The 17,969-nt window shown below is 45.4% G+C and overlaps 1 protein-coding gene across 4 annotated transcripts in view; it reads right to left on the bottom strand.

The window, feature by feature from the left end:
- Window positions 1-17,969, bottom strand: part of PTPRE (protein tyrosine phosphatase receptor type E) — a 266,402-nt gene that overhangs the window by 64,118 nt on the left and 184,315 nt on the right. For 3 of the 4 annotated variants that reach the window (XM_073354053.1, XM_073354051.1, XM_073354052.1), the window contains 3 exons: window positions 11,359-11,461; window positions 10,998-11,071; window positions 8,321-8,457 (listed from right to left, as the gene is read on the bottom strand). In XM_073354053.1, the coding sequence (XP_073210154.1) occupies window positions 8,321-8,457; window positions 10,998-11,071; window positions 11,359-11,461 (314 nt within the window). Of the gene's footprint in view, window positions 1-8,320; window positions 8,458-10,997; window positions 11,072-11,152; window positions 11,247-11,358; window positions 11,462-17,969 lie in introns of those variants that run through there. The other variant, XM_073354054.1, reaches the window with a different exon arrangement.

Raw genomic sequence — 17,969 nt, forward strand, 5'->3', positions numbered from 1 at the left:
TTCAACATCTCCACTTTAATTATAACTGTATTTTTTTGTGAGGCCTGATTCTGCCAACACTTATGCATATGGCAAATCGCATTGAATGTGCTTATAAAAATAAAATGCGATAAAGAATACACACGCCAAACATATCTGCTCAGTCACTGCCCTCATGTCATACTCCTTTCCTCATGCTCCATTTGTATTTTTGTCTGACTCATGTATTTACATGAGGAATCCCATTGGCTCCAGCGGGACTACTGACATGCTTCAAGTTAATCATGTGCATAAGTGTTTGCAGGATCAGGGCCTTAAATCATAAATTCTCTGAGGCAGTAACCTGGTCCTCATACATGTCTGCAAAGCACCAAGCACACTTTCTGATATGTAAATAAATAATGATAAATATAAATAAGGCACGTTTATGGGGGGGGGGGGAGTTTGCAAAAAAACAAGCAAACTAGATAGCATAGTATTTAATTATTTGTTGTGAAGAAAGGCAGCAGATGAATGCTGTTTTTTTCCACATACAAACAGAAAAATGAAACACCTACAGGGCAGAATTCTGTTACTCACTTTCACAATACTACTTTCATTTCATTTATCTAGATTTACACTGAACATTAAAAAAAAAGGCCTATCAAAGGCTCCAGGTGCCTTTGCCGTGTACATGAAACATTTTTGGAGGCTCAGAGTCCTTGATTGGTACTCTCAGCAGCCTTCCAGCTATCGCAGCTTCTGAGGCCTCCAGAATTGACTATAATCTTTAACTTTGATTAAACATACTATTTTCTTTGTTTAAACAAAGGTCACTGAGACTGAAGGTAGCAGAAGAACCTACTGGGAGCGATAATCAACTCCAGTCCTGGGCAGATCACTAGCACAATACTGTGGGACTTCCCAGTGATCCACCAGGAAGATGGGTGGTGTGTATGTGTTAGCAACTGTCTTCCTACTAGGAGGTTTTTGGTCTTTCTTCAAGCACAGGTGCTGGAACTAGGGGTGCTGTTGCACCTTCTGGATTGAAGTGAAGTGGTTTCCATTATATACAAGGTTTACTGTTTGGTTCAGTGGCTCTCAGCACCCCATTATAAAAATTGTTCCACCACCTCTGACTTCAAGCTCAGCAACCATTTTCTCTAGTCTCCTTCTTAGCATATGCACAACGTGTCTCAGGTGGCACGTGACCAGGATTCAGCACCAAATTTGGTCCACTGGTTGGATCAGTAGCTTCCCTGGCCTGAACCAGGTACTGAGGGGGAGTACAAAGTGAATTCTGATCCATGCCCAGTGAGTGGCTTTATTTTGGTCTAATGATTTTGCTCTTTCACCTATGACTTGAAGGAGGCCAATTTTACAGTCTGTAATGAGGGCCTTTAGCAGAGCCATTCCCCAGGCAATCTAACGAGCTCAGCTGGCCTGCAGTAGGCTGCCTGGCTGGCTATACTACCTGATTGGTTGGAAGAGTCACCAGACCAGCTCTTAAACCCAGCAGTGGCAACAATTCAGTGGCTGCTCAAACATTCACCCATGGCTGGGATAGCTCCTGCACTGTTTGTTCACGCCCTGCTCCTGCCCTGGACCCAGCCATGGCTCTGCCTTGCCTCAGTCCAGGTAACCCAGCTCTGAACCTTGGCTCTGATTCCTGACTGCCAACTTCAAACTCTGACTCTTGGCTCTGGCCTCTGATTCAGATTCTGATCCTCAGCTCCAATTCCTGACTTCTGATTCTGGCTCTGACCCATGGTTCTGGCTTCTTGCCTCTGACCCTGGACTTCTATTCTTGGCTACCCACTCCTAATCCAACTACTACAATTCACAACTGAGGCCTCAAACTTTGCCATAGGTGCAGTACAATCGCAACATGTGGGCCCCTGCAACCACCTCCACACCTGTGCCTTTTATTCTCCGAAGCTAACCCTGGCAGAATAAAACTACACTATTTGGGACAAGGAGCTACTGGCTATCAAGGTGGATTTCAAGGAGTGGTGCCACCTCCTAGAAGGAGCCAAGTTTTGAATTCAAGTCCTGATGGACCACAAGAACTTTGAGTACCTATAGATGCCTTAAGCAATGCCAGATCTGCTGGTCTCTCACTTGCTTGCTTTGACTTTGTGGTAACCTATCACCTGGGGACAAGAAACAGGAGGGCAGATGCCTTGTCTCACAGAGACAAATATCTTGAACCTGGTGAAGAGCACTTTGACACCATGCTTAAGGCATCCGACTTTATCAACAGGATGATGGATGGTCTGACATCCTCCGTCCACTTCCTGCTCCCGATGACCAGTTTGCAACCCAGATCCACCAGACCCTGAACAATGTGGTTAGTTCCAACTACAGAATGGCCTCCCTTATCTCATCTCAAGGACTGTATTTATGTTCTGGAGGGACAACCTAGGCTTCAGATATTGAACCTATGCCATGATTTGCCACTCGCAGGCCATTTTGGACAATTCAAGACCTGCAATCAGGGCTTGTGGAGCTTCTGGTGGCTAGGCCTACAAGGTTACATCAAGAATTATATACGGTCCTGCAACTATATCAAGAAACCATGATCATGAACGCTAGGTCTCCTCCAGCCTCTGCCCACGCCTCCGCAGCCTTCATCTACTATATCAATGGACTTTATTGTAGAACTGCCATGCTCCCAGGGACACACTGTAATCCTGGTTGTTGTCAACCTCCTAACAATGATGGCACTCTTTACCCATATAATACTGTTTCTACCACACGGGACATGGCTCAGCTCTTCTTGCAAAATGTCTTCTGCTACCATGGGTTAACAACAGGCATTGTATCAGACTGGGGGTTCCAGTTTATCTCCTGACTCTGGTTGGAATTTCTCAGACTCCTTGGCATCAAATCCCTCTTCTCATCCACTTATCACTGGCATACTAATGGGCAAACAGAAAAGGCCAATCAAATCTTGAAGCAGTATCTTTACTGCCTTCTTTTGAGTTTCCACCGGACTGGCTTCCCTTGCTGTGCTATGCTGAATTCGCATGTAACAATGCAATCTACACCTTAAAACAACATATCCCTTCTTTACAAACAGTGGCTTTCAGACTCACTTCTACCTAGACTTGCCCATGAATTCTCCAGTACTGACCACTGTGGATTCAGCTGCCCACCTATAGCAGGTGCACCGGCAATCTACCAAAGAAGCCTACAAACATCACATGGACCAGGCCGAATCTGGCTGTAGGAGACAAGGTGTAGCTCTCTGCCCATAACCTTAAATCGAGCTGCCCATCTGCCAAACTGGACTGTCAATATCTGAATCCTTTCAAGATTATATAACAGGTGAACCCAGTGGCCTTCTGGTTACAGCTGTCTGAATCCTTGAAGATCCACCCATCTTTCACATCTCACTTTTAAAGCCCTACACTGAGAACTTATACCCAAACTGCTCCAATCCTCCACTGCCACCCATAACAGTCCGTGGACAGGAGGAGTACTTGGTCCTCTGAGTCCTTGACTCTTAGCAAATTAGGGGAAGATTCTGGTACATGGTGGACTCGGAAGGATGCAGTCCGGATGAGTGGTCTTGGGAACCAGTACAGAACATCCACACGCTGGACCTGTTCTGAAAGTTCTGCTGGAGGTACCCCAAGAAACCGGGCCCCAAGGCCACTAAGTGTTGTCCTTGAGGGCTTGCAGCAGGGTCAGTCTGAAAGCAGGGCCTGCAGCAGAACCAGTCTCCAGGCAACCAAATTAGCATAACTGGCCTGTAGTAGGATGTCTGATTGGGTATGCCACCTAATTGGTTGGAAAAATCAACAGACTGGCTCTTAATCCCAGCAGCAGCAGTTCAGCGGCTGTTCAAAGCATTCACCCATGGCTGCGATTGCTTGTGCTTGTTCCCAGTCTTGCTCCCGCTTTGTTCCAACCCTACCCCTGCCTTGCCTCATTGCAGCCTCAGATTTGAAGCTTGGCTCTGATTCCTGACCAATGACTTCAACTCTGATCCTTGGCTCTGACATCTGGCCTTGGGCACTGCATTTAGCCGTACGGAGTGGAAATCTATCAACTGCATGAAAAAACTTGTACAGATACAGACAGACATCATCTTCCTTTCAGGACAGTGGGGTGGGAGGAGGTATTGTTTCATGGTCTCTGTGTATGTAATGTCTTCTGCAGTTTCCACAGTATGCATCCGATGAAGTGAGCTGTAGCTCACGAAAGCTTATGCTCAAATAAATTGGTTAGTCTCTAAGGTGCCACAAGTACTCCTTTTCTTTTTGCGAATACAGACTAACACGGCTGTTACTCTGAAACAAGCAAAGCAATGTACATTTTAAAACAAAAATAGATTGCCAGGTTTCACCACTGACTATACTGCGTTTTTTTTAATTAGGAGATACAAAATTCACCAATGTCCTAGTGCACTGGGATACAACTCTTCTTAAATTAACATTTTTTAAAAATGTTACTCAGGTAACCCTGTCATTTGATAGTGACTACATTGCACATGGAGCAGCAGCACAAACACACGTCAAACATATAATCAAACCACCAACATAAAAAAACATGCTGCCAATTATGAAGTTCACTTAATACTGTATTTCAGTCCTAAGGGCACTGCCTTGCAGTATCTAAGGGCATGTCTACACTTGCCATTTAAAGAGGAAAAAGTCCCTTTTTTGTGCAAAAACCGGGGGAACGTCTATACTTATTAATGACTTTTTGCAGTGAAACTCAGATGTTTCACTGCAAAAAGAAAACCACCTCCATGAGAAGCGTACCGCTTTTACCAGTGATGCTTTTGCGGTGATGTGCTAGTGAAGACATGTTCTTCCTGTTTACACAGCTTTTAGCCTCCTGAGGATATCCCACAGTGCCTCGATGACCACTCTGGCCAGCAGCTCTGCTGCTCTGATGCCAGGTAAACAGACGTCCACCCCTCCCCCTGTAAAGCCCCGGGAACTTTGAAACTCCCCTTCCTGTTTCTTTGGCAAGTGCTAACTTATCATCTGGCCAGGTGACAATGCCTGCTCCATGAAGCAAACGATCCCCTGCTTGGAACAATGCTGAGCTGCTGGAGCTGATCAGTGTTTGGGGAGAGGAGGCTGTGCAGGGACCGAGGATGCCCCACGATCACCCCCCACCCTTCCCACAAGGCCCATCGTCAAAATGGAGAGAGCTGAACTGTGGGATAGCTGCCCTCAGAGTGCGCTCTTATCAGTGATGGAAGTGCTGCTAATGTAAACACTCTCTGATGCTGAGGAATTAAGTGAGTACACAAACCAGCACTTTACTTTCACCAATTCCTTATCACTGGTGAAACTTACAGCGCAAAAACTCTGCAAGCGTAGACATATCCTAACTGATAGTTGTATATTGGCCCAGTTGAGTCTGTATTTAACACACTATACATGATTCTAAGCTGCTCAGTTCTGCCATGAGATGTTGAGGGAAGTGAAAATGAATAATAAGTGGGTGTGGAATGGCTCCTGAAATAGCAGAAGCTTGGGAGTGGACCCAACATGGCATAGTTCTCCCCATACTTCCCCCTCCACAAGAGCCGGGTAAAACCCATCTATGTAGCCACCATGCAACTGCAAATCTGGGGCAATGGGGAGCAAACACGCTGTCTTTCTGAGCAAGCAAAATACTTCAGGAAAGCCTTCTTGCTCAGGCAGCCAATGGAACCAGGGCTCCTCTGCCAATAATGCTGCTGAGATGTGGGTTTAGTGGAGAACTGCCGAGAGGCACTCACCCTCCTTACACATGCCACGTAGATCTGAGCAGAACCCCAAAGAGCAGAGTTTCCAAAAGATGATTGAGCTATACTGGTTTAAAAGGCCGTGGCTCTCTTATCACCGTGCCATAAGCTTCTCCCTACAGAGGGGAGACTGTCATTCTCAGAGGCTTGAATGCTGCAGAGCTTTCTATCTTCCTTCCCCTTCCTCTGGGGGAGGAGGGCATCAAGACAGCAGAGTTTAAGATCCCAGACATTGATAAAATAAAACAGTTCAGTTTTTCCAAATGTGGTGCCTCACTATCACAACACTAATTAGAATTTATAACTTTTTCTGTAAAACGGATGCCTGTACTCTTTAGCATCAAGGAAGGGAGAGAAAGAGAGCGAGAGACACCTCAGTGGATTAGAGTTCTACTTTGAGACACTTCTGTGTTCAAACTCAGGAGAGAGCACAAATGAGAATCACTTTAGTTCTCCACCATGAGCCCTACTGGACATTTGTCCCCATGGCTAAACACCTGTACAATCCAACACATATAGCAATCTCTCTGAAGACCAGAACTGAAATAACTGGGTGTTAAACATCAATAATGAAGAGCATTAGCAAGCTGTGTGGAGAAGCTTACACTGTACTTGTGTAACACCGACAGACCCCGGTTGTCAGCGGGCGGGACTGAACCTGGTGCCTCTGGAACTTAGTGCATGAGCCTCTACTTCATGAGTTAAAAGCCAACTGGCTCTTAGCTAAGGCTGTAGGGCAGACTCATTAATCTCTAAGTGGTCTCAGCAGTACTGGTTTACAATGGCTCCGGTGGTGCTGTGGCACCAGGCCACACTTGGAAGGGGCCTACATTTGGAAGGGTTAATCCAGCCTGGGCCAAAGCCCAGCAACGTGAAGAGTCAGCAATTTCCCAGCACCAGCTGAAACACTCAGCAGCCTGGGGTGTGCAGTGCGCAGGTGCAACAGGGACTGGGTGTTGCAGGGTAGTTTGCACGCCGCCGTGTTCCGCTGGGGCCCTGGGACCTGCGCTGTCAGCTGTGCTACTAGTCCCAGAACGCCCTGCACCGTGTTGCCAGCTGCCCCAGCTGAAGTGGGCGGAGCGGTCCAAAAAGAAATCCCAAGCGAGGAAATGGTCTGGTGCAGGGAAAGGATTCCCGGCGCTAATCCCGCTGCGTCCTCCCTCTCACTTGGGGCACGGGTTGGGAGCTCCTGGCTTCCTCCACCTCCAAGTCTCCCCCATTCTCCTGGGGGCGGCTGCTGTGCTGTGACTCCCGGGTGGTGTGCAGACCCCCAGCGACTGTGATGCCCGGAGGCTCCTGGGCACTGTCTCAACCTGAAACTTCAGGGTAGGGGGTGGTTGCTTGTGGTCCCTGGGAGCAGGGTGGGCGGTGACAGCGGGGTTTGTCAGTGCTGGCTGCTGTGCCCCCTGCCAGTGGGAATGCCCAGAAACTGCCCCCCTGCAATCGGGGAGGGGAGAAGGTGCAGCGCGGTTTGGGGGGAAAGGGGTAGTTGTGGGGCAAGTCCGAGTGCGATGGGGGAGCTGGCGGTGACTCTGTGTGGGGGGGTGTAGGAGAAGCAGGGTGTTAAGGTGGGGGTTGGTGTGACAGGGGGCAGAGGGAGGGAGGGGAGAGTCTGGGTTGAAGGTGGGGGTTGGCTCAGTGTGTGGAGGGGGTAGTAGAAGGGAGGGAGGTGACAGCCCTGGGGTGAAAGTGTGTGTGGGGGGGTGAGCAGTAGCAGGGAGATTGAGGAGAGCCTTTCTTTGGGGGTTAGTTGTGTGGGGTGGGAACAGTAGGAGAGACTGGGGGGTGAGGAGAGCCCAGGTGTGACGGTTGGGGTAGGAGCCTGAGGCTGGATTGTGGTAGTCTTTGTGGTAAAGTGTGTGTGTGTGTGTCTCAGTGGCCCTTTCTCCCTGCAAAAGATGGGCACCAGCAATTTTCCTCCCCACACTCCGCCCCAAAGCTTGGTAAACATTATTGTACCAAATTAGAAAATGCAGCTTTCAAAAAATGCATTTACCAAACATAATTTTGGGTGGAGGAGGTGATGGTAGGGAGATACAGGTGCAACACCACTGACTGCTACATCCGGGCCACACACATGGCTCATAAGTGTACTAATTAAGCACTTGTGTTCAGGGCCCCAAGTAGGCCCTGAGTGTTTAAACAAAAAAGACAAAACTAACAAACAACCCCCTTCCACACAAACCAAATTCAATGGTATTCTGGGTAAATTGATGTGGAGGTCTCAATCAAGTGTGGCTTCAAATATCTTATTTTGTTTTTGAATAAATGTTTTCATCCCCATCCCGGCAATACCACATTTACTATGTCACGCCGGGCCCACACTTGGAAGGGGCCCATCACAACCACATGGGGGCCCACAAATATGTTTGGCACTGGGCCCACAAAAGGTTAATCCGGCCCTGGGTCTCAGTGCCACTAGAGGGGACAGAACACCACACTCAGAAGGTGTGTGTGTTACACTTGCCCAGCATTCCCCATGCTATAAGTGCCAATTTCACACACATTTAATTACAAAAACCCAACAACATTTTTTGGATTCGTATCCATTCTTGATTTCTTCTTCTCTTCCCCGTGATAAAAAACAACGCAGAAAACAAGCAGACTTACATTAAATTCTTCCCGAAACCGTTTCCCATCATCTGCTGATCTTATCCGTATTTCTTCCTCCAGATGCTCCACTGGAATAGGAAAGTACTTCTTTGGGCCAGAGGGAGACCTGCTGAGCAGCATCACCCTTTGCTGTTCTGTCAAACCAGAGAAAACAAATGTTAAATGTATACTCAGAATGAGGGACCACTTGTTATTCCATTAATCAAATGATGAGCCAATCAATTTTGTGAAACACCTTGGAAAAAGGCACAGCATGCCTCTTATGAAATGTGAATCAAACTAGTGAGACAAGGTGGGTGAGGTAATATCTCTTATTGGGCAAACGTGCTGAGACTGACATGGCTACAACTCTACTGCAGTCAAACTCATGACAGAGTTGATTTCCATAAAAATAACAAGCCGAGTGATTTCTCTGAACACACACTGGATTAAAACAATGCCAGAAGCCTGTGTCCTAATGTTAATAATTAGAGTTTCTGACTAATTTGTAACAGAATAAAAACGTGATGAAACATCATTTGGAGAGGCAAGAGGGTCTATCAGTTCCTCACACTCACTGGGAAGTGTAGGGATTGGAGGGGAAATTTTTTTAAGATACTTAATTTAAGGGAAATAATTTGTAAATCTATTTTACAAATGGTTGTATTTCTCCAAATAAGCCACAATTTGCCAGACACCAGAAACGCTGTAATATTTACAATAACTACAATTAGGTAAGTGTTTTGCTCTCAATAAACTGCTTTAAGAAGGTAACAAATTCATGAGACTTGTTTGAAGCATTCCTATTGCATCTGTATCCAAAAGTATAGGAAGCATCAGTACTTTAATTTAGTTTCTGTCCCAAAACAGTGGAAAACAATATTTGCGCCATGCAGACAGTAGTCCACATTTAAACAGGACCTGAATTTTGAAAGTATACTTTTTCATCTGCAATTCATTGTAGGCACCAATACATACCTGCAAAAATGCAAACACGTGGTCTGGTCTTTCTGCACCAAGCACAGATCAAGAAGCAAATGGAGTTCAGTCCCCGGGTTGCCATACCAGTCCCAAGTTGCTGGCTGCTCTGAGGCTATGTCTACACTACTGCAGTAAATCGACCTAAGCTACGCAACTCCAGCTACGTGAATAACGTAGCTGCAGTTGATGTAGCTTAGGTCAACTTATTGCAGGGTCCACACTATGCTGGGTCGACGGGAGACACTCTCCAGCCTACTTAACTTACTCTTCTCATTCGGAGTGGAGTACTAAGGTCAACTGGAGAGCGATCTGCGGTCGATTTGACAGGTCATCATTAGACCCGCTAAATCGACTCCGGTGCATCAATCCAGGGGGTAGTGTAGACATAGCCAGCTGTGCCAGAGGCCCACAGCTAAAGTGGCTGTTTTAGCAGACAAGGATAGCTGGAGCACAAGGTGCAATGATGTCCCCTATGGGATGATTTTACAGCAATGATGTCCCCTATGGGATGATTTCGTGTAGCACCTGACACCCAGGAGTTCCCCTGCACCAGCCGGCTAGATCTGCTAGCTTTATGACAATTGTGTACTGGTAAACCGGTTAGAAAATTAGACAACATATTCAGTGTGCAAACATATTGCATTTTAAAACAACAGTGAAGTTGAAGAGTTTTGAAATCATGATAGAGGAAGTTTCCCTGAGACTAGCAGCTTTGTTTAAAAGAAAAACAAAACACTTCCCTAGAAACAGACAGTGACAATGCTTCTTTCAGGAACCATGCTGCCTAATAGTTCATGTATAGCCATTCTACAGAGTAACAGCGTTCTGCTTGCTGGCTAGTGTATCTCAATACATTGGAAACATCAATGCTCTTTTAACTGATGTTAGGAAATTTGACACTGAACAGGAAGTTACACTCATTTGATTATATTTAGAACTGTGAATAAACAATTTTTCAGTTTGCACATCGTAACACGAAAGCCACAGAAACTGCAGGTAATTCTCCCTTGTGATTACTTTTTTCCTTTTCTTTAATTGTTTACCCCTTCGTCGTTATGACATGAGTAATATATGGATGACCTATAATTCCCCAACAACTTTGCCATCTTTTAATCTTTATTGTGCTTGATGTTCCAAATCTAGTCTAATTTGATATGCTCTTAATAAAAACAACATCTGAAAATCTATTGGTGAATATTTTCAATTTCTGAACTGCATCTTTTTTAAAAAATGCTATTATCTCCCTTCCCTCTCATCCCCCTTTTACTTTTTAATCTGGTCATAGAGTTACAGAGTAGTTCTTCATACTCTTTTTGTTTGTTTGTTTTTTTAACACAAATGTTTCAATCCTTTTTTTCTTAAACTGAAAACTGGTGCAGATAACTCCACTGTCATGAGGAATCCTTCATTAACAAACCAGTTATGGAGAATTGCCATGTAGAAACAAAATCTGGTAAAATTACAACTTTAAGTTGTAAATTATTAAACAGCAAGGAGAAGACAGAGAGAGTTATTTGAAAAAGAAGGAAAGTTTTCTTCTTTGTTTTCTTTTAAATAAATAAAGCCAGCACTAAAACAATACAATAAAAAGATACAAGTCATCCTCAAAGTTTAAAGAACTGAATTCTTAACTTTCAAAAGTAAAGTGTGTGTACACACACACACACACACACACTAAAATTCATTCTAAAAAACAAAGATAACATGTCATTACCTTGCTCTTCTAAGATTCCATTTGGCATCTTTTTGTCACTGGAGGTCACAACAGCTTTCCTATGTTTTCTGAACCTTAAATACACAAAACTAAATTAATCTGAATACTTGTGTTTAAAAGGTAACAAATGCTCTTCCAGATTAACTTGTACAAACCATGTAATTCTGGAGAAATTCTTTCTGTTCATCTTCAGATGGTAATGATTAATGATTAAATACAACATATGGCATCCTCTGTTACCCTAAACTGTGGTCTGAGACTTCAGTTACCGCATATATGTAGAACCGCTTTCATTTCCTTATGAGATCATATCAAAATACGACCAATCTAGTTCTGAGTGCAGCACTTAACAGTTCCGTACCTGAAAAAATAGCCAGCCAGAAGAATGAAAATGATGAACACAAGAAGCAGGATCAACATTGAAGTCAGTAGTTGCTGGTGTGACCTGTTCTTTCCTGGAGACTCTATAAATTAAAAAAATACCAAGAGTGACAGGTTGTTGTGATGGAATTCTCAGTGTAGCAAAGATAAAATTGGACAAACATACCTAATACTTATAAAAACTGATTTATATGCACTGTACAGTTTCCAAAAGGCCTACCTCTAGGGCCAAAGTTCCCATGGTGGCTGTGTGTGGTCTTCTGATTGTATCAATTTGTTAAAAACATCAACAGTGCTTTTTAGTAAATAAATGCAAAGCTGAAACCCCCAATTAAGGGAACATATTTTTAAAATCTGTGCTACCAACTGTCAGCTCTTGAATATGGTGTGTGAGATAATATCTTTTATTTGACCAGCTTCTGTTGGTGAGAGAGAGAGACAAGCTTTCTAGCTACACAGAGCTCTTCCTCAGTTCTTGGACAGGGTAGCAGCCATGTTAGTCTGTATCCACAAAAAGAACAGAAGTACTTGTGGCACCTTAGAGACTAACAAATTTCTGAGAGCATAAGCTTTCATGGGCTACATCCCACTTCATCGGATGCATAGAATGGAACGTATAGTAAGAAGATATATATATACACACATACAGAGAAGGTGGAAGTTGCCATACAAACTGTTAGAGGCTAATTAATTAAGATGAGCTTTTATCAGCAGGAGAAAAAAACTTTTGTAGTGATAACCAAGATGGCCCTTTAGACAGTTGACAAGAAGGTGTGAGGATACTTAACATGGGGAAATAGATTAATTAATTAGCCTCTTACAGTTTGTATGGCAACTTCCACCTTCTCTGTATGTGTGTGTGTGTGTGTGTATGTATATATACACATCTTCTTACTACATGTTCCATTCTACGCAGCCGATGAAGTGGGCTGTATCCCACGAAAGCTTATGCTCTAATAAATTTGTTAGTACTCCAGTTCTTGGGCAGGTATTCTGAGTGTCACAGCTAAACACAAGATCAAACAGGTAGTTTAGCATACTTTCAGGTTTCAGAGTAGCAGCCGTGTTAGTCCGTATCCGCAAAAAGAAAAGGAGGACTTGTGGCACCTTAGAGACTAACAAATTTATTTGTGCATAAGCATCCGATGAAGTGAGCTGTAGCTCAGGAAAGCTCATGCTCAAATAAATTTGTTAGTCTCTAAGGTGCCACAAGTCCTCCTTTTCTTTTAGCATACTTAGCACATATTCTAAAGGACCATTCAAGTTGAAGTGGCCTGTAAACACCCCTGTAGTCCAAAGGACAAAAAGGGGTTTAGAGTGGTTACAGATTGTTAAAATAAGCTATAAATCCAGTATCTTAATTAAGATCATGATTTTTAGTATCAAGAAAAGTTATGAATTTAAGCTTCCAAGCTCATCTTCTGAAAGTGTTGTGCACGTTTCCATTGAGGATGAGGACTGAGAGGTCCGATATAGAGTGATCGCTATGTGAAAAAGAAGTGTTCATCCAGAGGTGATGTGGTGTTTTTATCTTTTATTTTCCTGTGTGAGTTCATTCAAGAGTATAGCAACTGTCTGGTTTCACCCATATAACTGTTACTGGGGCATTTCGTGCACTGGATGAGGTATACCACATGTTGTGATAGGCATGTGTAGGATCTTGACAGGCACATTCTGGGGGTGTTGACCATTGTAGCAGTGGAGATATGTCTGTAGGTTTTGCATCTGTTGTTCATTACATTATACTTAGTATTTTCCTAAAGGGATATTAGAAAAATTGTATCTGATCAATGGACCTGTAAGAATATAACTACTTATGCTAAACTATTTGTTTGACCTTGTATTTAGTTGTGACATTCTGAGTACCTTTCCCAGACCTGAGGAAGAGTTCTAGGTAGCTCAAAAGTCTCTCTCACCAGTAGAAGTTGGTCCAATAAAAGATATTACCTCACCCACCTTCTCTAATATCCTAGGACCAACATGGCTACAATGTTGCATATAGCTCTTTAATATGTCATTTATACTTGTGGGAGCAACTGAGAGCATTGCAAAGTTAATTAACATAAATGTAAAGACCTGGTGAATGAGAAAGCATATTCTCCCTTCCCCCACAGTATAAATTTACCAGCCTAAGATGTTTGGTGCAAGATTTTAGAATGATATTCAAAGGTTCCAGGCATTAGACTGACATATAATTTCTTGTTTGGCTGTTTTTTCAGGTGGCTAGTTGCTGGTTTGTAATGCTCCTAATGTGCAATGTACAGAGCACTGGATACGTGGGGAGGGGCAAGAATTCTAGTATGCCGATTTATACTAGGTGAGGATCTGGTGAAGAATATTTACTCTACGCGACAGCTGTAACACAGCATAAGAAGTGCTCTTTTGGTACATATCTGGGTATGCACAAGCCACGTAAGTGTATAAGGATGATGGCGCTTGCACTAATACTGAAATAAGAGAGCCATGAATGAAGAATCTACATGCAAGCTACAGTAGAACCTCAGAGTTATGAACACCAGAGTTACAAACTGATCAGTCAACCATACACCTCGTTTGGAACTGGAGGTACGCAATCAGGCAGCAGCAGAGACCAAAAAAAAAAAAGCAAATACTGTACAGTACTGTGTTAAACGTAAACTACTACAAAAATAAAGGGAAAGCAGCATTTTTCTTTGGCATAGTAAAGTTTCAAAGCTGCATTAAGTCAATGTGCAGTTGTAAACTTTAGAAAGAACAACCATAATGTTTTGTTCAGCGTTACAAACAACCTCCATTCCTGAGGTGTTGGTAACTCTGAGGTTCTACTGTACCTGGCATCAATTACACATATAGTTTTAGGGCTTATGCTGCTACTTGTCAATACTGAATACTGCAAAATGAAGTTGATTTTAATGTTGAATTTTTATCTGTTTCTTTATGCTAGTAGTAACCTTTCAATAGTAGTACACAATTTGACTTGCAGTATCTCATGCTCCTGACAACCATGCAGTTCAAACAAAACCAAAAACTCCACCAGCTTCAGGCTTTAGCTGTGTGGCTTCCCCCCATGGGGTAGAAAGTGAGGAGAATCCTATCCAACTCTCCTAATTCCATGCAGCCAAAACCTCCTGGGACTCCTTTGGTGGGGGAAAAAGGGAAAGCATGTTCCAAAGGTAGAATTCTTCTCTTTCTGCAGGTACGGGATACCCTGTGCATACGTGCACAGAGTAGAGCATGAGCCCCATCAGCCTTACTCCCAGTTTCCTGCTCTAAGCACTTCACAGTACTGCCTCACAGTACAAGCTGAATATGTTAGAGTGAGGATTATATAAAATGGAAGAGAAAAATAACAGACTGGGATAAGAAGAAATGAGAATACAATATGGATGTAGAGGGAGGATACACTATTGGTAGATAAGGAATTAGGACAGAAAATAAGCTTTAGGTATATATAATTTGGGGTTGAAGGATATTCTAGCAAGGAATGACTCCATCAACATAGTATTACAGAGAGACTGGTAGGCTAATGTGATATCATAAAAACAACATGTAAAATGAAAGAACAAGAAATAATAGGCAAGAAAAAAAAACATACAACATTTATTTTGAATAGGTTTCACGATCTCTATGTTGCAGCAAGACCCAGATGGAGCGTGTATCAGTCAGCTACTAATTTATAGCAACAGTAGTGTTTTCTGCACAGTAATTAAGGCTTAGCAGAGAACAAACAAAACATATTAAACAACAAACACTAGTTATGGAGGCCATCATACACTTCCCCTCTTCAGACACTGGGAAATTCAGCTGGAGAGTACCGTGGAGTATGCCCTATCATGTGATATTTTATTTATAGGAGCACAAAAAGGGCTGTCTACTCAATACATGATATGTACTGACACAAGTTACAAGAACAAAAAATACAAAATAGCAATTTACCACCTCCTACTGCAAAAAAACAAAACAAAAAAACCCCTCAACTCCCAAAGGAATTCCGCCCCCAAGCACAAAACTCCCCTCCCTGACACAGACATAACCCTTTCTTCTGGAACAACCCAAGCAAATAGATGTGCCCTGCAGCATGTCTTCTTGGGCTAATTTGGACCACATGAGACATCTGGTTTCAGAAGTGAAGACCCTCATGGAGAACACTCTAGACAGGGCCGAATTAACTTTTTGTGGGCCCGGCGCCAAACATATTTGTGGGCCCCCATGGGGCAAGGTGCAGGATGGTCAGTCTCCAGAGTGAAGGGCGGGCTGGGGGCAATGAGGCACAGCATGGTGGGAGCAGCCCCGCTCTGCGCAGCCCAGCAGGAGGGCACTGTTTACAAACCTGCAGCTGCCAGACACACACTGGCCTGCCCAGCCCTGTGCTGCCATCATGCCCTTTCCTTGAGGGTGGGCCCTCACCACACCGCCCCCCTGCCCAGTGCCCCACCCTTATGCCCAGCGCACCCTCACCCAGAGACCTCCACCACAGATCTCTATGCCCAGCCCTCACCCCTCCCAGAGACCTCCCCTGCTGGCCTCCCACCACAACTGCACAGCACCCTGCACACTACACCATTCACCCAGCGCCCCCCACCCATAGACCTCCCCAATGCCCACCACCTTTCTCACAGTCCCACCATCACAGCTGCACAGCACCCCATATTCCTGAGGGGATTCTGCACCAAAAAATTAAAAATTCTGTGCACAGTATTTTAAAATTCTGCAAATTTTATTTGTCAATAAATAAATGTGGCTGCACCCAACCCTGACACAGTACAAGGGCCAGGCCTGCCCCAGAAACACCCTGGGGCCCTGCCCCTTGTGCCAGGCGCACCAGGTGTGGGTGAGCAAGCTCAGCCTGGCAGCAGGATCCAAGTACAGAGGGACTTAGCGTGGGGGGATCCAGGTGGTGGTAAGAGGGGTGAAGGTCTCTGTGGGGCAATCTGGGTGTGGGTGTCTCAGTGGGAGATCTGGATGTACAGAAGCTCATTGTGGGGGTTCCAGGCACAAGGGTAATGGGACTCTGCAGGGGATCCAGGTGAAGTTGTTTGGGGCTCGGCTGGGGGAGGGAGGTTTAGGTGCGGGGGGGGTTCATTTGGGTGGAGGTCCAGGTGCAGGTGGTTGGGGCTCAGTGGGGAGGATGTCTGGGGGGGGCCCCATCAGGGTGGTACAGATGCAGGGGAGGTGGGGCTTGTCAGGGTGAGGGTTTGATGGGCCTGCTTAACAGGGGAGCCCCAGTTTTTGCCAAGGGGATGCTGCATGCTAGACTCTAGCTTCCCCCTGCCCCCACTTCCCCCATCCCCTTTCTCTTCATCATCCCATGCCCCTTCTCCAATGCTCCATCTCCTCCTCATCCCACCCCTCCTTCTCCCTGCCCCTGCTTCCCCCACCCCCTTCTCTTCCGCATCCCATGCCCCTTCCCCTCTGTTCCATCTCCTCCCCATCCCACCCGCTTCCCTCCCCCGTCCCTGCTTCCCCTATCCCATGCCCCTTCTCCACTGCTGCATCTCCTCCCCAATCACCCACTTCATCCCCACTGCCTCTTTCCCCAGCCCCAGCCCCCTTCTCTTCCCCATCCCATGCCCCTTCTCCACCTCCTCCCCACCCATCCTCTTCATCCCCACTGCCTCTTTCCCCACTGCTCCGCTTCCCCCCGCCCCCTTCTCTTCTCCATCCCGTGCCCCTTCCCCACTGTTCCATCTCCTCCCCAGGCTTGGGGGGCAGGGGGAACTGCCCCCCAGCACTCACCGGTGGAATGGAGCGGGCTGGGGCCAGGTCGCTCCACTTCCTGTTGCCCAGTGAGTGCAAGGTGGGCCTGACCCCTGCTGCAGTCCCCAGGGACGTGTAGCTCAGAGGAGCAGGCTTGTGGGGGTGGAGGGGTGGAGTGGGAGTGGGGCTGGGGCAGTGCGGGGGGCGAGGCGAGGCAGGGGCAGCTCTCCTGGCCAGCTCAGCCAGCCGGGGGATCAGGCTGGTCGTGGCCCCTTCTGATTGTGGGCCTGGCACCATGGTAAACCCAGGACTGACTCTAGAGTCATCCCCCTTTTAAACTAAGGGGCGGGGGGTGTCCAGCTCAAACACCTTTGCTGTAGCAGTGTGACATGAGGAAAGAGGTGGTCTCTCAAGCACCAATGTCTCACACAGGTCAAAAACACCATCTCAAATTCAATCTGGAAATCAGTAGGCAGCCAAAGCAGATCACAGAGCTCAGGTGTCATGCGCTGTCTCCAGAACTAACACCAACTCTGGAGAACATCTTAAGAATTACTTAAGATATAGACTGGAGGACGAGTGCTAGTAATAATAATAGGGCTCAGATTTTCCTAGATGCAATAGCTGATGGATTCCTTCATCAAGTAGTTGCTGAACCGACTAGAGGGGATGCCATTTTAGATTTGGTTTTGGTAAGTAGTGAGGACCTCAGAAGAAATGGATGTAGGGGATAATCTTGGTTCAAGTGATCATGAGCTAATTCAGTTCAAACTGAACGGAAGGATTAACAAAAGTAAATCTACAACTAGGGTTTTTGATTTCAAAAGGGCTGACTTTCAAAAATTAAGGAAATTAGTTAGGGAAGTGGATTGGACTGAAGAATTTATGGATCTAAAGGCAGAGAAGGCCTGGGAT

The sequence above is a fragment of the Lepidochelys kempii genome, chromosome 7 (genome assembly GCF_965140265.1).
Source record: "Lepidochelys kempii isolate rLepKem1 chromosome 7, rLepKem1.hap2, whole genome shotgun sequence".
Classification (NCBI taxonomy): Eukaryota; Metazoa; Chordata; order Testudines; family Cheloniidae; genus Lepidochelys; species Lepidochelys kempii.